This window comes from Netta rufina (genome assembly GCF_964035555.1).
Source record: "Netta rufina genome assembly, chromosome: 11".
NCBI classification, from domain to species: Eukaryota; Metazoa; Chordata; class Aves; order Anseriformes; family Anatidae; genus Netta; species Netta rufina.
In genome coordinates, this window is record NC_140134.1 from 2,707,249 (window position 1) to 2,729,202 (window position 21,954).

Genomic DNA, 21,954 nt, shown 5'->3' on the forward strand with positions numbered 1-21,954 from the left:
GTACCTATTGGATTTTCTTCTTCATGAAACAAGTAAAAGGATATGTGGCAACCGAACAAAGGAATGGGGTGTGGGTAAATCTACAATTGTTTTTATTATCAGGAATGAATGGGTGTGGTATGCATGAGATGGGTAATACATACCCTTGCTTAAGAGAAAAATTGTAAAGTTAGCTATCAAACATTCTAGCTTAACAGCACAACAGATCAACTAATGCTGCAATCTGTAAGCAAAATTGATGTTGGTTTAACTTGTGACCACCACAGTTTGGCCCTGAAATATGGGTATGCTCCAGAGTTGGCTGCATGGTAATGTAAAGGCATTTAATCCAGTTGCTGTCTGGAGTATCTATGTACTCTGGCTTTATCTGTTGGGTTGTTGTGTGTGTGTGTTTTGGTTTTTTTTCCCAACTCCCTCTTTTGTACACAAACACACCTTATATTATCAATAAAGTATTAACGATCTAAGAAAAAAAAAAAAAAACACTTTCTGCAGTTTGAATATCCTTCTCAGCCATAGTAGTTGGTGGATCCAGTAGTAAGGTTTCTTTTTGTTGTGTTACTCTTGCTCTGTGGGATGCTTCTATCTCCAATGGCTAAAATTAGAGACTACCTCTTCCCTCTATCCTTTCTCCAGAGAAACATTAACTGTAGTAATTCTGAGGGGAAAAATAATGTTCTGGTTTCACTGCTAATTTACTGAGATAATTAATTGATCTAATGTAATATGATATCCTGTATGACTATCAACAAGTGTGTGGATCTAGAAACATATATTCACTTACTGCTTATGTACATGACCCTTTAACTTTTGATACACAAAGAGTTGCTTGCTTTTATATTTTCTATGATATGACTTGACCTTTGCTCCATGGCAAGTCCAAGCAGCAAGGTTACCTGAAAAACATAATAACTTGTTCCATCTAGGCTACGCTTAAAGCAAATGTCAAAGCACCAAGAAAATACTCTGTGTAACTGGGTTGGGTGATTTCACTTTCTAGTTGATGGTATGTGTTTTTTGCAGAAGCATAGAAAATTTGGAATTGCTTAATAGCTTGAAGAAATGAAAGAAGACTTTACGGGAAGGAAGCTGTGGTTGTGAGTTGCTCAGCCTCTACGTGAAGCCTGTTCAAATAGCTTAAAAGACAGCAGTAGCAATTGCAGCACTGTGGTATTTTCTACTTATTTTGTATCTCCCTGTTTAGAAACAAAAATGCTTCCCTCAGTGTATGTTTTTAATTCAAAGTGTCATCAAATCCTTTATCTTGAAAAAAACATCCCGTTAATTCGAATTCAGCACCCCACAGAAACAGTACTTATTTTCATAGAAACTTATGGCTTGCATGATGGATAGTGTTGTTTACATTAATGAATGTAATTTGTTCTAATTGCATTTGATAGCCACAGCTGACTTATAGTCATAGAACATTTTTTTTTTTTATTGCATACCTGGGACTGGCAGAAGGTAACTTTTTCCACTCTGTATTCCATGGGTATTTTCTGTACAGACCTTTAAGAAGAACCTTAAATATTTCCCAGTAATTGATTAGGAAATCTGTGGTAGGCTTGTGCTTTTTCTTATTATATGTGTGTATCCACGGGGGGGGGGGAGGGGGAGGGAGGGACACGACACGACTTTTTTTTTTTTTTTGCTTACTAGTAAGTCATTTGAAAGATTTGTGGCAGGATACATTCTTATGACACCTAAACCAGCACGTCCCAGCGGTTATACTCGGTGCACATTTATTAACGTTGGGCCTAATGCCCCCTCTGCTGGTAATTTTGGGCAGGACTAGCTGCTTAGTGCAAGGGGCAGCCTGTCCATGCGGTTTGTCGGACCTGTTCTTACACTGGGTTTGGAGGAAAAAAACGTAGGAAATCTATAAAAACGATGAATAACGGTATACAAGTTTCAAAACTTTACTATCATCTGAATTATGAATAAGTTTAAATATAGTATTTACATTCAAGTAGAGTTGACTTTTTTGGGGGGGAGTGGCAGGGGAGGAAGGCTGGTTACTATCATTAAATGTTTTTGTTTACATTCCCTCAATTTATTTGAGGGCTTATTAGTTAATTTGAGAAAAAGAGAAAAAGAAACCAGAGGAATGCGGGAGTTGGGCACTCTTAATGTGTGTGAGCCAAGGAGAATTTATTGCCTGCTTGCCATTCAGCTGATGTTATGAGTTCAGCTGTGCCTAAGATCCCTGTCTGTATTGGCACTGAGTGCAGTGGGACGTTTCCTGGGCAGACAGCCTTAACTGTCCTCATATGCTACTCACAACCCTAGAACAACCACTGATCTTTTCAGCAGGTATAACAGTAAGGAAATCATAAAGCAGTCACCATATGGATAAAGCCATAATTGTGTTCATGAAGTGGCTTGTTTTTCTGCAGAAATTGGTGCCGCAAAAGTGTGCATGCTTCATAACCTTAATAGAAGTGACTAAATTACGTCACGCATTTTACCACTGGCAGTTTTCAACAGAAGAAACTGTGAAACTGAGGAAACAGAATACATGGAGAAAAGGAAAATAGATAAAGGAGTAAAAATATAGATTTGGATTATCATTATTTTACAGCTGTAAAAGTAGAAAGTAGGCAGGCATGTGTTCTAAGAACAGATTGCTGTCATAACTGCATAGAAGTAAATGGAAAGGATAAGCATTTATTTCAGCAGCTTCCAAAGTTGTCAGGTATCTCACAGAACGGAAGGGCAGGTATTGTCCTTCCTAGAGCATTCGGCTGTGGAGAATTAAATGAGAAGAGTAAAAGCAAAGGGGATTTGCCATCCCCAGAGCACAGAGTGGCAGTTAGTGCCCAGTGTAATTTCTTAACCAAGAACAAGGGTGAGGAGAAGCTGGGAAGTGGATTAAGGGGTCTAGGGAAGGGGGAAGATACATGTTTTTTTTCTTAATGTACAAAGAAAATCAAGAAAAAGACTTTTGGCAGTGCCAGTTTGGATGTTGAAGACCAAGTTCAGGTATAACATTTTACATGGTAATCCTACTGGTATAGAAAAAAGTGCTGCTAGTATTGAAAGGAGTGTCAACACAATTTAGAAAGTAAAAATCTTCATTAAGCAAGGAAAACACTAATTCAGAAATAAAATTGGTTTATGTTAAGTTCCGTCTTAGCATAAGAACACTTAAGAATATGAGCAGAATGCAAGGGTTTGCAGTCCACTCCTTGTAAAAAAAAAAATAAAATAAAAAAATATGGGTAGTCATCAAAGTTGTATCTATATTTCAGGAGAAGATGAGTAAAATCACAGATTAAGATGAGAGAAACTTCTTCCCAATGTAGACTGTTAGAGGTGACAGAATTTTCATAGAATTTTAGCCGTTCGATCAGCAATAGCATTTTGGCACATCTCTGGAAGCAGGAATACTAGCTGTGGAAGCTTCAAATTTTAGGTGCCTATTGGGTAGGGACAACCTAAAAAGTAAAGGCATTCTCATTTCAAGCAGAAGGGTTTACAATGATGAATAGAGAGGTATGAGGACATGTAAATCATCTTGTGATAACCAGGTGAAATAATCTGGATGTGCTGCAGAGCTGCTTGGAAAGGCACTACGATTCTTGTTTATACCAATGTCATTTTCCTCTAAGGTGATGACTGAAAAATGATCTTACAATATCTATAACTTGCATTCTTTAATAGCCACTTTACACTTACCAGAGCACTGTTAATGCATGTTAGATTATATATTCCCTGTAGTTTATTTGCAAATAAACTTTCTCAAGAATTCTCTATTAATTGTAAGTGTGCTAACTATTTCAATTTGTTTATTTTTAGAGTTCTGTTGTACTCTACAGGAGTGTAGAGTACACATCACTAGGAGTGTTATAAATTGTGTATTCCTTTTGTTACGGATTAATAACGGATTCAGAAGAGTACTGAGATCTTACATGAAATGCAGCACTGCCAGACAACTTTTGTCCTGATCTATAAAGACTAAGAAAAGGGTTAGAGGTAAGCCATACAGATACCAATTGCTATGTGAGACCTTAAGACCTTAAAATAGGGAGTCTCTACTTCAGAGTCTTCCTGATACAGATGCATGGATTCTTTTATTCTAGATTGTATTCTGTTTTTTTCTGTGAACTCCTTCCAGTTAGTCCATAGGCCTTGATAACAAGGGCACCTCTGGGGTGACTGAAGGGCTTCAAGAATGCCTTGCCAGTTGCTTTATGGCTGTTTCTTCACCATACTTTGTTTATATTTTCCAGCCTGCAATTATTGCATAGGAAATAACAAGACTTAAATTGTCCTGACTAAAGAGGGAGCCATAATTTATTTTAAACAGTGTCACCTGAGTTAAGCTTCAAAAAACAACTGCTGTAAGAATCAAAGACAAGAAATAGCAATACAAATAAAATTTATAAGACAACAATGTGAATTTTAATTATTGATTTAATAAAACCCACAATAAAACAACACTTTTGCTTTTTCTTAATTAAACGAACATGTAGTAAATCATTACAATAAAAAACTCCAAATACAATACATGTCTACTGTACTTCAACTTCTAATTACATCAACTGTAAACCCCAAGTTAATTAAAACCTATTTGAGTATTAGTATGTGCAAAATACCTGTTGTGGTTTCTTTTTTTGTTGTTAGGAAGTTTGTAAGGATGGGATGCATGCTTTTCATGAACTGTGATATGGCTTAATTAATGATGGTGTTTGTATTGAAGCATTAACTTTCCATGTATGGTGCTCCTTTGCCTCTGATATATCTACTTGTATGTTGTACTCATGTTCCCATTTCTTGCCAGAACAGATACAAACATAATCCAGTGTTATGAGTACTTTGTCCAAAATAATACTGTGTTGTCAGTTTTCACCTTTGCAAATTCATCATGTGATAGCTACCTCAAAAAAAAAAAAAAAAGAGAAAAGCCAAGGTTATTAATACCAATCGCAGATAGAGATCACCCTGATGAATATGTGAGACTCCAGCAAGTTTCAAGACAGACAATAGCTTAAGCATTCACAGCTGAGTATCACAATATCCATTATTGGGCCAAAATTTTCCTTTCTGATCCACGTATGGAACTACTCCTGATGTCAGTGGAAGTTTTGCATAAAGATCAAAGTGCAGAATAAACAAAAAATACTTGAAGTTCTGTTTATTGAACTCAACAGGTCATATTCCTGTTGCCCTTGGCTTCTTCAGTCTAACTAACTTCAGAAACAGGTGTAAATCTGGATGTATGATAGCTTAGGGACAGGTAAAAGGGTTGTTTTATTATCCTTTGTAGGTTGAAAGTACAAGGATCAACACCATGAGCCAAAACAATTCAGCTTTGTGGACTTTGAAGCATCGGGATGAAAAAACAGTCTTTTCCAATTGCTCTGTCTCTCAACCAATAAGAGGAAGCAACCTACAGACATAGAAAGGCTACATTAGCGTTGCCCAATGTACGTTAGATTACTGAGCTTGCTTAGGTTTTATTTTATTCATAAAGCTAATTAGGGGGGGACTGCTATTGCAGTGGCTCTCCTGTGAGGATACCACCTCAAAGCAAAGATGAAAAAGTCGGAGATCTGAGACTGAGGGAATAGTACATCTAAAACTGCTGCTCCCTGCTTTCCTTTTAGTAGATCTAAGGAACTTACATGTCTGTAGAATGAATTTGAGAGTAACTTCATGTCAGTTATCGTTTCTAGCATTTGATTTTCTGTTTTAACAAAAAAAAATCATGTATAATGTTTGAATTACAGCACATGTATTAATTGGAATACATGCTAATAACTGGCCTTTTAATGTGAATCAAATGTTGGTTTAGATGATCAAAATTATTATTAATAAATTTAATCTTACAAGTCAAAACTCTGTAAAATAAATAACCTGTTTCTAAAGTATAAACCCTATTCTAAAGTACATTAAAGATAACCGATCATTTAGAACACTTTGGGTCCAGTGTTGGGTATGTAGTTGCCCAGCAGAAGTCTGGGCAAGGATCTTCCTGTCTGGATCCCTGAATGCCCAGATTAAAGCTAAGTTTCTGGTCTGGTTACAGTAAATTCTGTATTTTGCCATGTCTCCAAAAAGACCACTTATAAAAGAAGTCAGCTAGCACTGCATGCATCATGATTTAAGAGACTGTATGAAAATGACTATTATAAAAATACTGTATGAGTTTGAGGTTCATGGTGTATGGAACCCTGGCATGATTTTAATTGAAATACTGAATGCTTGATGCTCTGTTTAGAGTGCAGTTACTTTATGGTGCACAGTCAGTAAAGGACAATCTCGAACTGTAATTTGTGAGGTATCTGCAGAGCCACACTTCAGTTTGTAAACAACCTGAAAACAATTTTGTCTCAAAATCATAACAACTTGAATAAACCAGTACAAGGGAAAGAATTAAATACATGTTCTGTAGGGCAACCACTGCGCTTTTTGCAGCACTAGCTCTCCCTGCTGCGTGTTATATGGTACAAATCCACATATTAATTAATGTTATTTGATCATTTTCATTTTGCATTTATTGCTCTCAGTCTGTCTTTGACTACAAGATAAAGAATAAGGCAGCAGTTCCCAAAACATATGAAATTAGGCACTGGAACTCTGACAACTTGCACAGGTTTTGCTTGTTTCTTGTTTGTAACTCTGAAGCTGGACAGAGCATTTGTACATTCCGAAGGTGTTCAGCAGCAGTTGTCTGGCCTTGAACTGAACTTCCTCCCATTTAGATGAACTACCAGGAACTGCAAAATCAAGAAAATATTTAATAGAATTCAGTTGTTAAGAACACTGGACAATCTAGCTGTTTTCATACTTACCACACTCAGCTACCAACTCAAGTAACTGCTCACTCATATATACACACACACGCACTATGTATTATTTTACACCTTTAGGCCTTATCCTGCAACCATAACTATATCTTGATAAAAATAAATAATTTAGATGGGAGGATGAGGGGGTAGAACTTCTATCCTAAGAATTGATAGGCATGGCAATATATTAGATCCCTAAATCAGCATTTTTTGACAAAGCATACAATCTTCCGTATGTCAGATTGTTCCACGTGCTGGTTTAGAACTTCACCTGGCCTTTCCCTAGACAAAATATGGGAATTTCTGAAGAGAAATTCTTCCCACACCAAAGTACGTATCATTCCATACTGGATGTTTCAGTATAAATATATTTTCTTTGCATGATTTTCATTTATATTTGTCCTTCTTGGCTAATGGTTTCTATACCTCACTGTACGAAAGCATAGTTAGTTGATTTTTTTCCACCAGAATGGTATTTTATAGATCTACTTAAATGAGAATATAAAGAAGATTAGAGGAAAAAGTGGTTGGTTTTTGTTTCCCCCACCCAAGTTGGACTTAATCTGAAATTATGCTGTATAGCATCTTACCTAATTGCAAGTGGACTATGGCATTTGTTTTTCCTGCAGTGAGAGACCAAACGTTTAAATCTTCTATAGAATAAACATCTTCAATTTTCAGCAAGTCTTCCTTAATGCGATCCACATTTAAATGCCTGGGAACTCCTGTGATACCAAATACAAGACAAAATTAATTCAGTCTTCTGCAAACTCTGTGGCTTTTCAAATAAGCTATCATGGCAGATCTCAAAACATTGAAAGAGTTTATAATTTGTGTTGTTTAAAATGTTTAGTATCTTTAAGTTACCAAAAGAGAAGAATATGCAAATTGCCATATTAAGTCATTATGTATACTTAAGTAGTACAGAAATTATGCTGTTGTCTCAAATGCAATTTGTCCATTCCAGAATCCAGTCTCTAACAGTAGCCAACATCACATCCTTTAGAGCAATGTACTTGTGGAGATACAACTTTTTACTACAGCTCCTAGTAACTGCTAAGCTCAAACTCTTCAAAGGAAAACTTGTATCATTATCCAGATTTTTTTAATCCTAAAAAGCTCTTTGTTGTGTTACTAAAACTTGACAGAAATATGCATGAGGGTAGGTTTCCAATTTCTGATTCAGAGAAGTAACTGATTTAGAACTGCGAGTTAAGTTGTTGAACAATTTCATAGAAATAAGTATTTGAATAGGCTTCAAACTGCATGTATATCAGAGTAGGGTTTTGTTGTTTTGGGGTATTTTTTGAATGCTTCAACAAGCTAGATGTTTTGTTTCTAAATGAAAAGTTTATTTTAAAATATTCATTTACAATTGAAACATTAATTTTGAAAGGCTGCCTTAAAAAGATTTTATGTGGATTCCTTGGAAGTCTGTTTGCTGGAGATCCTTGAAAAAGGACCAGTTGGAAAAATTCTCTAGCATACATTAAAACAATGGTGCTATCACTTCTGATAGCACCATTAATTCTGACATTTTTATGGCAGCTGGATACCTTTGCAAAGAGCTACAACTCAAAGATCTGGAATTTGATACACCATTAGTTTGCCTTATCTATTTTGCCCAGCTAAATCTCAGCTGTTGCCTTGGAGCTGATTCAGGTTTCTTAATTCAGGTTTCACTATTTTTGCCTTCAAGGTAAAGGTTTTTTTTTTGCTTTTTCCTAAATGTCAAAAAAAGCACTTGATATCGAATATGCTGAGGTCCTTGATTTTACCTTGTAGTAAAAGTCAACAGTATTTTTTTTTCTTCATCCCTATGTTCTCACTTTCATAACATGGAAGTACTAGATAATGTAGTTGTAGTGGGCATGTCAGTTATAATAATGCAAAAAATGTTGCTGGCATTTTCCCCTCTGTACCAGAGTTTACCAGTATTTGACATGTAAAGCAAAGCAAACTGTGTGGATCTTACCTTCCAGAATGATAACTCCTGTGTCACACAGAATTCGGACTGTTGTCAAAACCACCAGTATGGAAAATACGTATGTACATATAGGATCAGCAATCTTGTATTCTGGCTGGAAGGGAAGTTACAAAGTGTTAAAGGATGTATGAAAACACGCTCATTTTTAAAAATGTGACTCATAAAATGCAGTTACTTAGAACTCTGACTTATATGAAGATTTCTTTTTTGATAATTACAAAATATAAAATGGTCCTTGCCTGTTTTACATAACTATATGAAGCTTCTAATAGGACATCACAGAGTATATTATTTTCTTAACTTAGAAAAGTAAGTCTCTTTTTAATTTAATCACTTCAAGTGAAATTAAAAAATATATATATATCCCACCCTACCTCAAAGATTAGCCATTACTTACCTTGAAACGTATGATGTATGCAGCTACCAGCACACCAATACTTTGTACCAAGTCCCCAAGGGCATGTACAAATGCTGCTCTCACTGCAAGGCTGCTGTGTCCGTGGCTGCTGCTGTGGGCTGTGCTGGGAGAGTTTGACTGAGGTATGTGGGAGTGAGGGTGGGAATGGGAGTGAGAATGAAGATGTCCGGACTGATTCAGCAAAAAACCCATTCTGAAAGGGAAAGAAGAAAAACATTCCGAGAAACAGGCTTTAGGGCTTGGTGAGTTTTTGTTTTAAAGGAAAGAAATTATAAAGAATGGAGAAAGTAAAACTCAATATCATTTCCAGTCTTATTTTATGAGAATGAAGAGGTCCAGCAAAATGATGTCCCATGAGAAAATTACAGGCCATGAATGAATTAACAGTTTATTCAGAAATGCATTTATGAGCATTAATGGAGAGAAAGGGAGGTCTTACATTAAGTTAACTGCAACACCAACGGCTGCTGTAATCAGCATGATATCGCCATTTATTTCATAGTCCATATGGATAGTTCTTTGAACAGCTTCATACAAAAGGAATGCCATAAGGATATAGACCAGCAATACACTAATGATGGCTGACAATACTTCTGCAAACAGAAAGGAAACAACATTATAAAAATGAGTCTTGGATCTACTTCCGAATTATAACATGGACACAGCCTTAATTATTTTATTTTTTTGTGTGTATTATGGCACTAATGCACAACTAGCACGTTGTAAATATAATTCACAAATACACTTAATAAATGGTGTAGCTTGTTTCAGTCAACACCTTCACACAGCCTTGTCAGTGTGTTCGACAAGTCATGTTTTCTCCAGTTATGCTAAAAACAGGCAATGATGGTGACTTGATCAGACCACCTGGAACTTTTGTCCGAGAAGTCACAGACAAAGGCCCTGCCTGAAGGAGAGGAAAATTAGGTGGGCTGGTGGTGTTTGAGATCTCCTACAAAGAAGGGTTGACTTCAAATGTCTACAGTGTTAAACTAGATTTAGAGGTGACTTTGTATGTATCCTTTTGTATTTAGAAGGGGAAAAAGTTATAAGAGTAAGGAACTGAACCATACAAACTTGTCAGACATCAGTCCTGAGCTTGTTGACATGTACGTGTACATGTGTACATTTCGGCCATGAAGCATTGCTTAATGTAAGTCTCAGTATTGACATGTGATGTTTTAATACTACTGAATGATATTTCACAAAGGTAGGAGTGTTATGACCAATGCTGTAATATAGGAATTCTATCTGATCATCCAGACTTTCAAAAGGGCACATGACATCAGTATGAAGAAAGTAAATTAAAAACATTTCGTCCCAGAATGTCTGCTGCCATTTGCATCTGTGATAAGTAGTTATAGCTCCCCACAAGGCTCCTGCTGCTCTGATGGAAAGTGGCCTGAATATTTTATGGGTTTGGACCTTAATGCTGTCTGCCTCGGTGCCCAGGTAATGAAACAGGGCTGGTGACAGTATACATAAAACCTGAGGATGAGGAGTCCATCCTGTGGTTTTAGGACCCTATTTTAAATAACATAGGGGTCACTAGATTTCACATAAATGTGCACTTTTTCACTCTAGCTTCATATACCAAAAATGATTGACCTTTTGTGGCTTTCTGGCTTTCCCAGATTAGACTGTCTCAGTTATAAGCAAGTTAATGCAGGGCTATAAAAAGTACTAGGAAAATCTTAAAGTTAGCTCCATTGTATTGCAAGTAAATCTGCAGCCATGCCTGAGTAATTTTTAATCACTATGCATAAGGCTTACTATTGTCACATGTCAGATGGATCACTGGGATCTTAGTTTTCCTCTGTGAGTTCAAAGATCAGGGTTGGAAGTTATTTGCATTGAATTATAACTGTTGTTCTTTCCTCTTGCCCTGATTTATTCCTGAGGAAGGGCAAAATTCAGCTCCTGGCTATGTGACAGCTGTAGGAAGATTGATCTCAGAATTGCCTCCCTTCTCCCTCTGCTTTAAATCTGCCAGCATGCAATGCAGCTTTGGCTACTGGAGGTGTCATTTCTAATAAATAATTGCCTTTATTTATTGAATATAACAGTAAAGAACATGCAGGTATAAAAGCTTCTCATACCACCAAAATCACTTGACCAATACACTGAATTTGTCACATTATTATGGGAGAAGAAACTCATGCCAATGTACTCAGTCCTAGTGTGTGGATGTCTGGATTAGTGCCAACATTACCAGGTGGTAACAAGGCTCTGAATGGCAACTGTCACAACTTCTGACTTCAGAGCAATAATGAAGTCCTAGAAATAACCCCTGCAAGTGGTAGCTTTCTTTATAATGTCCACAGATTACTCAGGGTAACAGCCTCCCCCCCCAACACACACACACACTTTGGTTTTCCACAATGTTTTTTTTTTTTTTTTCTGATTCCTATTTGTGAAACTGTGGTTTTATAATAGAAAACCGTGTTTTCTGCAACAGAAACCAGTGTTTTCCTTGCAGTCTTTTTCACGTTGTCATCTTGACACTATAGATTTGTGCTGAGATCTTTCACTTGTGAAATGAAGTATGCGCTGTGTCAGTAGCCTGACTGATCTGTCATTACTGACGTTGTCTCTGCAGCAGTGGAAAGATGCCAAGTTTCATATCTGTGTTTAAATCTGCTCGCTGTCTTGCTGAGAAGGAGGTAGCTCCACTTGGTGAAACAGAATTATTTTTGGCTTCAAGCATATATAACCCTTTTCAGATAAGACTGCAAGCTTCATTATTTTGTATTCACTTCTCTAACTCATTCCTGAATCTGTCAGCTTCCCTTTCACCACTGAAAAGGGAATACAATAAAGATGGAGCATACATATTACACATTCAAAGAGAATTAAAACAGATGAAAAACAGTGCTTTCTTCTGGAATTTGACTAGACAATCAACAAATGTTTTCTTTACAGTGCTACACTTATGTGTACAAGTATGAAAATTCATGGTTCTGCAAACAAAACTGATAATGAACACTTAGAAGCACTTGATTGTCATGTTTTTGTGCTTAGTTTATGTATAGATTATCTTAAAATTTAATGCAAAGCAGATTGGCCATGAAAATTCTTGTACATACTCCTAGCTTCAAACAACTGTTCTACTTTTTTTTTTTTTCCTGTTACAGATGCTCAATCTCCACCCTATTTTTCACATTGCCATGTTTTACCATCTCATGAAATTCAGGCTATTGTTGAGCTCATATTATTTTGCTGACAAACTTCTTACAGCACAGGATATTTGGAAAAATGCATTATAACAAGAATATAACGCAGAAGTAGCTTTGTTCCACAGACAGCATTCACTGAAGTGTGAAACCGGGTCCTAAGGCCACAACATTCAGAAAGGGTGCCTGAAATCGGCAAATAAACTTTACAAATATGACTTAAAAAAAAAGTATAGGGTCATTTTCAACAATCCCATCTTCAGTACTCACAGAGCCTGGATCAAGGTTTTGAGAATTTCTTGCAAGATCTTTACCAACTTTCCCTTTTTTCATTGCATCCACAGGAACTCTGTGCCCACCCCCACAGGCTCTAGTTCTCCCCTACTGATTGCTATGCTGCTGCTAACGTGTAATCTCACGGAATGGTTGAGTAGAAAGGTGCCTCTGGAGTTAGTCTGGTCCAATCCCCTGCTCAAAGCAGGATCAACTACAGCAGGTTGCTCAGGGCTGTGTCCAGCCAGGTTTTGAGTATTTCCACCAGACTCTACAATCTATCTGGGTGACCTATTGCCATGTTTGATAGCTTGGCCTCACTGGGCAGCAGACAGAAAGGAGGAATTGCTGCTGGTCGCTCTCTTCTCCAGGGAGAAGATGATGGGTGATACAGACTGATTGTATGGGCCAGATCCGGCCCACAAGTCACGTACTGGATTGATCAGTCTGATCATTATTTTTCTTGGCAGTAAAATGGGGCAAAAATAATGCAAAAAGTGAGGTGGCAGTAATCCTGAGGGATTCCTCTCTGCAGAGTGCTATGGAACCCCTGAATTAATAAGTGAAAAATTATATAATTGGGTAATATTTGATGGTTAAACAAAAGTTTATTTTTTTCTTAAGAATAGTTCCTGTTTTAAGGTGTCGTGTTCGTTCTATTTATATTTTTGTTTTAGAAGAATTGTAAAGATGTATAAACTACTGACTTTTATTTTTTTTTAATGAGGTTAAGGTACGTCTAAATGCTAGCAAACATCCTTGTGGAGAGTATGAGCCAAGTGCCAGAAGCATACCTGCAAGGTCAGGTTTCAGTATTAGGGGGGACTCCTATCACAAAATTAAAACTTCTTGAAAGAAAAGTTTGTAATGGGAAATGCTGGCATTGTTAATGCTTTCTTGCTAAAGCCGAAAGATCTTTGCTAGTGTACAGTTATGCATTCACGCATTAGTGACTAACTGATGACAAATGACTAGGAGTGATGGAGTTGTTGGATTCTGCTGCTGTCTGGCAGTCAGTATAAGAATTAAATACTATGACTATACAAGACTGTGAAATTCCTTGAAAAAATATACGCTATAGAAAGTATAGAGGAGATGTAGCAAGCTGTAATGCTAGAAATTATCTATTTCATGAAGCATAAATTGAAGCTTTTGGGAAAATATCTGCAAGTCCAAAACTGCAACTGTACATTATAAACTATTAATAACCAATACAGATAGCAACCACAAGAAAGCACCCTTTAGCATCATTACACTTCCAAACATCAAGTAAAATGAATCCTGAAAAAGTCCTTCCAAGGTTTAGTACATAATTCTGCTTGTTTCTTTTTTACAAACACCTAAAACAGGCAGAGGTGGAATAACTTACTGTACTGGATACAAGGGTACATTTTAATCTCTGCTTCGTGTGGTTTGTGGGGTGCAAGAGGAATAGTGATTTCTGAGACATCTTGCAGAGCTATCTGGTCCTATACTCTACAAAACTTTTTAGTTCTGGATTAAAGTATCAATATTCATATTGCATAGTTTGTTGTTTTTTTTTTCCAGTATCATAATTCTACTGAAGTCACTGGGGCTTCGTAAGTGCAGCGCACCGGCAACAAACTGTTGTAAACAGCCGACTGACACACATAGCTCCTGCATCACCAAGCTCCTCCATGTAGCTGTCACACAAACAGTAACAGTGATACACCAGTGAACGTACCCCTCCTGCTCAACAGACCTCCATTCCACAGCACAAAGGTGCACAGGCACCTGACTTAATGCAGCAGCCCAGTAACTATGGGTGAGCTGTGAAACACAGCTGAATACCCACTCATGTTTTTGCTGGGGATAGCTTTCCTCCTCTGAACCCTTTTTAAACTTTCTAGGCAATGGTTCATTTGTCGGAAGTCTTACTTACAATGTCTCAGTGTATCCAATTCCCCAATAGTCTGAAAACCTTCCTCATGATGATGGAAGATAAAACAGCCATTCAGAATTTAACTCTGAATCTAATTAATCATTGTTCCACAGAGACTGAGAGACTAATCCTACTCCCAGTGAGTGAAACTCTGAAGTTTGATAACTTGAATTTGGCTGAGGTTTAAAATTCAATAAAAAGGTCTGATGCAATGACCTAATGATGAAGTTCAGTAGTAATCAAAAGGAGCATTTGTCTAAACCTGTGAAGAGGCCAGGCCAGACTTTCAGCCACAACTGGTCACCTTTAATTGTTTTTATGCCTCCTTGCCAGTTTCCCCACTGCAGATCAAGTTGGCACAGTAGATACCAGACTGTGACCTAACATGGACAACTCAAGAGTTCAGGCTCACTGCTACCTCAAGTTCAGTACGGTACAGTACTGATTACAATTTTGCACAAGTGATTTATTCTCTTGTGGCAATACAACCCATGTAGCAGATCCAAAATAGCCAGAGCAGTGAAAGGACATTACAGGCAGGGTGTCAAAGTTACTTTTGTTTGTTACTGTTGTCCTTCTAGTTATCTCTTCTTCTACAATTAGATATTCTTTTTAATTGTTGCTTAAAATACTCTGTTAATAGCAAAAGCTGGTATCTACCTACCTAAGCGATGAAATCCAAAAGTGAACCTCTTTGTTGGAGACTTTGCAGACAGCCAGACAGCAAGCAGGGTCAAAATAATACCGCTAAGGTCAGTTAACATGTGAAGTGCATCTGTCATAATTGCTAGACTGTTAGCAACATATCCACCTGAAAAGAAATTTGGAAAAGTCAAGACATACGATCTTTGTGATTCTGGATCCTCTTAGCACAACCTCCAGTTACTTATTTTCAGAACACCGCATTAAGTGCATGAGAGTACTTAAAATCACTGAACAGGGATATTTTTTGCCACTACAATCAACATGCCATGTTATAGTTCAAAGCTATCATAGTTAGAAATGCAGTGAAGCGTGCCTTCTATTAGGGTAACATAGAAAGGATTCAGTCCTGTTATTTTCACTGACACTGTTTGCTTCATAGTGTTTGCAAGATCAGGTCCAAAATAGTTCAGTATCTTTTCTCTATAGATAATTGTGTATGTTTAATCAACTGATCCTTTTTTTTTTTTTTTTTTAATTAAATTAAAGCTGTTGAATATTTTGATGTTATGGAACAGGGACAGACATACAACGACTCAATGACAAAGTAATTCACACTGCCCCCTTTTTATTTTCATTACATTATCTTTTAACCTTCATCATTCCCTGTCCTGGAAGGGGCATATAAATTCTGCTAATATATATTGCTGATAGTAACTTTCACTTGCACAGCATTTTTCTTTATTTATTGCCATAATTTTTTCTCATAATTATGAGCTGCATTGAGACAAATACCCACAGAGCAAAGGTTAATACCTTTGTTCCGTTTCAATTGCTAATGCTACTGTTAGATGGATGACAGAGGTTTAAACAATGTGCCTCTCTTAGGCATCCCTTATCCAAATGAGGAATCAAGGACAGACTGTGGTGTCTTCCGTACGCAAGAGGATAAGCCCATTTTCTCAGAAAAGATTACATCTTTAGTGTCATTTCTTCTATGATTTAGTTTCTCATTTTACCTTGAGACTTATTCAAACCATAGATTCTACCAAGCAGAGTGTGCAGCTGGCACACTATTTGCCAGGCTTGAGGCTCCAATTAACATTTCAAGTAAAGGTATCTTTGTATATAATTAAAAGCCTCTTAGTGAAGAGGTTGACCATGAAGAAATAGCAAAGGCAAATTCACAACAGGCTGATTGCTTTCAAGATCTGTTATAAAATTTGTGTGTCCCTGTCCATCCATGAGTGTGCCCATCTGCAAATCAAGCTATACTCTTCCCCCAACCATACAAGCAGGAAAACATAACATAGTTGCTTGTACTGCCTGTAATTACTGAAAATACCACAGTTCAAACAGTTCCTTTCCCCCCAACACCTGTCTTTAGTTGTTCCTAAGTCAAATTCTTTAGAGGCTGAAATTCTCCAAAGGCTCAAAGATAATGAGGTTTTTAAACCTCAGCAATTCAGCAGGGTTGCTTTTTTTATTATTATTATTATTAAAATGGGTAATGCCTTGCCGTTCTGAGTTAATTTGTTTTCACACATAATTTAAAAAAAATATGACTTAGAAATGTGCAACTCAGCCAGTTTTATAGTCAACACAGAAGAAAACAATTTCTATCCAAGGCCATTCACTTCAAGAGTTTACGTGTATGATCATTTAAAGTATGTATGTTAATTCACATGTATTAAATTTTGAGAGGTACTTCAGTCTAAGATGAGTCAATTCCATTTCAGCTAGTCTCTTAGGACTTCAAAAATAAAATTAGAAGGAAGGAATTCAGATACTGAAGGTAGTCTTAATATAGCACATGGGTTAAGAAAATAGCATTGAGATGAATGAAATTCTGAAATTGAAGGTTCTCTGTGTTCCAAACATCCTGGTTCATTGCTTGGTGAAGTACTACCCGGGGGCTGTTTAAACACAGTCAGCAACTGTGGGGGGAGACATCTCCAGTCTTTACAAACAGAAGGCCTGATGGCTCACCACCACTGTTTTCACTGACCTGTGTAGGACAGGAATCCTCCTCATGAATGATCAATCAGAAATCTCTGAACATAACTGAATGCATCAAATCCTGTCAGGAAAGATAACTAGGAGTTGCAGTGTTTTCCATTTCTTCATTCAAACTGGTTCCCAGGGAGTGTAAATTATCTTATCTGACTTTTACAATGACTGTTCATCAAATAAAACAACAAACACTGAAGTGGGCTGGATTAACGATCTTGGCTATACTTGAAAAAAAAAATGCCAATCAAGATTTCACAAATCAGCTGCTCAAACAAGATTTCCTGCATCTTGACATCAGTAGCAGGAAGATTTTTACTGAACGTTTGATGATTAATCATCTGATAAGGTGTTCTGCCTTTTCTGCAGAAACTCATATCTATCAAAGATCACAGAAATCAGTTAAAGTCCGACATGAACAAAGTTTTACAAATATCTGAGCTACAGATTTGTTCAAAAAGTTCCACAATTTCAAACCAAATGGGACAGAACACAGTGTGGGGCTGGACTGAAATACATTAAATAGGGGTGGTGCTGATCCAGGACTTGAAGGCTCCATCTTCACTTATTTTGGTACTTGCCTTAAGGCAAGTCATTCAGGTCAGGATCCACAGAAGCACACAGATATCTAAGTCCAATTTATTCTCTTTGGAAGTTGGATACTTGACTATTTTAATGGTCTATGTACTGTCCGTGTCTGTGCCCAAATCCTGAAAAAGGACTGGTAACAGCATACATGAACCTGAGAATGATGAGTTCATATTACAGTAGTAATGCTTTGTACAGACAAATCAGTCACTCTGACCTGAGCTTGCAGAAGTCCTGGCTGCACAGGAGAAACAGCGGATGATGCGTCAGCAAGGAGAGTATTTTTACTCTCAACACCTATTGTTCCCAGAGCTGTCCCTGCACTAGCTATGGAGATGTCTACAATGCAGCAAATCAGATCAGAAGCCCCCAAACAGAGAATGTCTGTGACTTCAGCATAAAGCTGCCAACAGCTCAGGAATACTACTCAGCAAAGCTTTCTTCAGATAGACTAAATTTGGTGTGTATCAGAGTCCTGATATAAGTACAATGAAGTCACCTTTAGGACACCTACATCCGAGACATAACACTACATCCCTCATCAAATTTGCCTGAGTTCACACTGAACCAAAATCTCAGCCAGAGAGAAAACAGAGCCAGAGGACAAACTCAGGCATTCAGCTACATCTCTGCAAGTCTGAAGCTAAGCGCTGAACCATGATGAGTTGATGTATTGTGGCAGTATTATTAAAGACTAACCAGAGCGAGGTGTTGAGAGACAAAGCCACTATTTTCTATTAACCCACATTCCTGAAATAAGGTTCCAAATAAAACTGTGGCGCACATGCAGCCAGTTATCTGGTCTGTCTGAAACAAATGACCATTTCTGTCTCCTATGAATGTGTGACACGCTGTATTATTTATACTCAGTGATTCTGAGTATCCAGTATGCTCCCTACACGTATTGTTGAAGTTTCTGTCTTAAAGATACAATGCAGAACTGCACTAGAAAAAGTGATCCAAGAGTACTAGCTTACTTCACATGAGCAATCATCAGCTCTTCAGTCAGACTGACCTAAGTTAGGCAGGGAAGAAGAAAGAGGTAAGTAAGTCCTGTGTTACTACATCTGAAGCATCTATTCCTTACTTCAAGAAAGTTTTTGTGACTTCTTTTTATCTGGTGAATTATGGGCAGTAGATTCTCTGTGACTCAGACTTGTATGTTAAATTGCAAGCAATTTAAAAGAAACTGTCATTAATTGTCTGTTGCTAGATAGACCTGGCTCAACATAACAGGCTGTCCGGTGTCTGATAGAGGCATTCATGTGCTGGCACCATGTACCACTCCCCACTGCTTTAAATCAGGAAAGTGGATGAGAGAGTTTCAGCGTTCTGCAGGAGGCTGAAGAGCACCAAGCACTTACACTGAATGTCATGGACATATCCAAAAGATAGATGGTAACGGGACACTAATAGGAAATTGAAAAGTGAACAGTGATAAATATTATGCTTTGTAAAAATTGTTAGATAATGGCAAAGGCATAACATTCAAGAGCTCATCTACACATCCAGGGGACTTTCAACTTTAGATTTTATCTCAAGCCCATGTCACTATCGGCTATAAATACAGTCATATTTTGTACAGTCTGATGTATCATGTACAGGTTCTATTCAACCTGAATAGTAAATGATAGTGCATCTTTATGAGGGAGTAATAAAAGCTGAACTTGAGCACCAGATGCATTCTGCTAACCGACAACAATTGAATGCTCATATAGGAACAAATTTCCAGGTTAAAAAAAACAGCTTTCTTCTGAGTACTAACGAATAGAAACCACAAATACTTGAACTCAATCAAACTACTTGGTATTCTGAACTGTTGTAATAGGAAGTATTAAAATACCTATTATTTTCATTTGCTTTGATCATGTGGTTTATGTCAGGATGGAGTATGTGCTAGCTCAGAGCACAGCAGGACTTCAGGAAGTTGTCAGGAGAGTGGTTTCTGGACTGCATTGTTGCACAGGATTTGTCTTTTTGGATGTAAAAACTAGAATGCATTGCCATATCTGATGGCTAAGGATAAGCACCCCCCAGATATTAGAGTTTTGGTACAAGGTCAGTGTCACCCTTAGGAACTGTATTTCCCTCTTCTTCCCGTTGCAAACAGCAAAATTTTGTGGCAGAATTAGAAAATACTGAGGATGAAATTATTCATCTTTTATTTCTATCTGTACAACACCATGCAGTTTCTCCCTTGCTACACCATAGCAGCTTACAAAGCGGGCGAAAATAAAAAGCCATTAGACAGACAACAAAAAGCCTGCTTTCTGCCAGTCTGGGGAACCGATGAGATTCAGGGAACTCAAGTTGACAATACCCCTTGCTTTTCTTGCACGAAAAGTACAGGTGGACTTCCATCCTCACTCTCTGGCCTTACTGCTACGGGCACTGATCTCTCCACATGACCGGCAGACAGATGGCTTCTCTGGGTAAATAATTAAGAACGATGCCAGAGCACCGAGCCAGGCAACGCAGGCCAGCGACTCACCCACGAGCTCCCCCGTCATGAAGAGCAGGTAGAGGACAGCCGCGAGGCTCAGCTGCTTCTTCACCTTCCTCTGCTTGCAGAGCTCCCTCCGGGCGCTGCAGCCGCCGCAGGGGCCCGGCGCCGTGCCCCCGGCGCCCCACAGCGCGCTGCCCCGCTCCGGCAGCGAGTCCTCGTCGGGCTGCAGGCCCAGGTGCACCCCGTTCCCCGGCGGCTCGAGGGCCGCGTCCGACGGGTCGTCCGCCACCACCACCCGCAGCTTGTTAAACCTGGGGAAGTCGTCGTCGGCCGCCTCGTCCGAGAAGTCGAAGGCACTGGAGTCGTTGAGGAACAATGCCGGGTCCCCGCTCCTCCAAAGCGCGGACTTGAGGCTCGTCCACAGGCCGGCCCCCGCCATAGCGGCGGAGCCCGGGCACCGTCCGCGGAGCTCCCCCCGCGCCGTCCCGTCAGGACATGGCCCCCGCCTCGCACCCCGGGCCCCACCGAGGCCGGCCGGGACGCCCCCGGCTCCCCGCCGCTCTCCCCCGCTCACGGAGCGGCCGGGCGGGCGGCGCCGGGCGCGGGGCCGCCTCCCCGCCGGCGCAGGGGGAGCAGCGCCGCCGCCATGCGCGGCAGGCGGGCGGGCGGCCGATCGGTCAGGCGGTCACAGCGACCGGCGCCGCGCTCCGGGCATAGCCGCGCCTCCGCCCCAGCGCCAGCCCCAGCCCCAGCCCCAGCCCCAGTCCCGGCGCGCACCGGAGGCGCGGGGCAGGGCGGCCGCTGAGGGGCCGGGCTGGGCGCTGCCAGTCCCCGCCGCGCCTGCGCCGCTCGCTCACGCCCAGGGCTGCAGGTTCGAGCCCCGCCGAGGCCGCCCCGCCGAGGGGACGGGCCCGCAGTGCCCGGCGGCGCTGAGCCCCGCCGCGTGAGGGAGGACTTGCGGTGTGAGAAGTCGCAGCGTGGGCTGTTGGTACATCAGCAGCGATTTTCACGTAGGCTGGGTGCCCCTTCTGTGCCCCGGCTTCAAATCTTGAAGTCACAAATTTGCATTGTGCAGCTTTTTCTCTCTTCCGTTCCCCACAAAAGGCACGGTTCTTTGCACCATTTCCAATAGTTCCTGCGGTTCCTGTGAGGGTGGCACGGTGTTCTAGGAAGCCGTGCGTGCCTGTCTTAACATTCCTTCAAGGATGTCAGATGAATCAAACCTCAAAGGCCCAGCAGCCATGTGATTCCTTCCATAGCCATGTTCTAACTTAAAAGTAATTAGACTGCCTCTAGTAATGCTGTCAAAACGTTACTCCCCCTCCTCACTGGTCTTATAGCTATACATTTTCTTCTAATTGCCAGCCTACAATACTTGGGACCAGTTTGTACCCTGGTCTAAATGTTGTTACTGTCAGGCTCCTGAGTGATAAACATTTCATATGCCCAAGTGGTATGAGCAAATCCTCTTTTTGACCTAGCTGAAGGAAGTTGCCTAGATCAGAGTTGTGTAAAACTGCTGGATCTTGGAGAAAGGCACTCCCGTTCTGCGCAAGGGCTGAGAGCAGATTCTGGCACACATTGGAGTGCTCGGGCAGCTCTGCAGAGCTTGGGGCAAGCACCTGCTTGGAACAGACCCTGCCGGAGAGGACACAAGTGTGGTAATTGAGCCTTGGGTGGAGGCTGAGCATTGTTGTTCTCTGCAGTGATGTTCTCCAAA

At 39.6% G+C, this 21,954-nt stretch overlaps 1 protein-coding gene across 2 annotated transcripts; it reads right to left on the reverse strand.

Annotated features, from left to right (window-relative positions):
- Positions 1-4,814: 4,814 nt before the first annotated feature.
- SLC30A4 (solute carrier family 30 member 4) lies at positions 4,815-21,015 on the reverse strand. Of its 2 annotated transcripts, XM_084293135.1 has the most exons (7): positions 20,280-21,015; positions 15,213-15,359; positions 9,639-9,792; positions 9,179-9,392; positions 8,770-8,875; positions 7,385-7,519; positions 4,815-6,722 (listed from the first exon to the last, which is right to left on the reverse strand). In XM_084293135.1, exons 1-7 carry the CDS (start codon positions 20,671-20,673, stop codon positions 6,568-6,570), a joined length of 1,305 nt encoding a protein of 434 aa, XP_084149261.1. In that variant the 5' UTR covers positions 20,674-21,015; the 3' UTR covers positions 4,815-6,567. The 2 variants fall into 2 exon arrangements, with proteins under 2 accessions (XP_084149261.1, XP_084149262.1); XM_084293136.1 differs by lacking the exons at positions 4,815-6,722; positions 7,385-7,519; positions 8,770-8,875; positions 9,639-9,792 and having other exon boundaries at positions 9,236-9,392.
- Between the last annotated feature and the right edge of the window lie 939 nt (positions 21,016-21,954).

Excerpts from the sequence above, each read along its gene's own strand:
- SLC30A4 (XM_084293135.1), bottom strand. The coding sequence starts at position 20,673 with ATGGCGGGGGCCGGCCTGTGGACGAGCCTCAAGTCCGCGCTTTGGAGG. Across the intron at positions 8,876-9,178 it reads CATACATCATACGTTTCAAG|CCAGAATACAAGATTGCTGA; the intron begins GTAAGTAATGGC and ends CTTCCCTTCCAG. Across the intron at positions 6,723-7,384 it reads CATAGTCCACTTGCAATTAG|TTCCTGGTAGTTCATCTAAA; the intron begins GTAAGATGCTAT and ends TTGATTTTGCAG.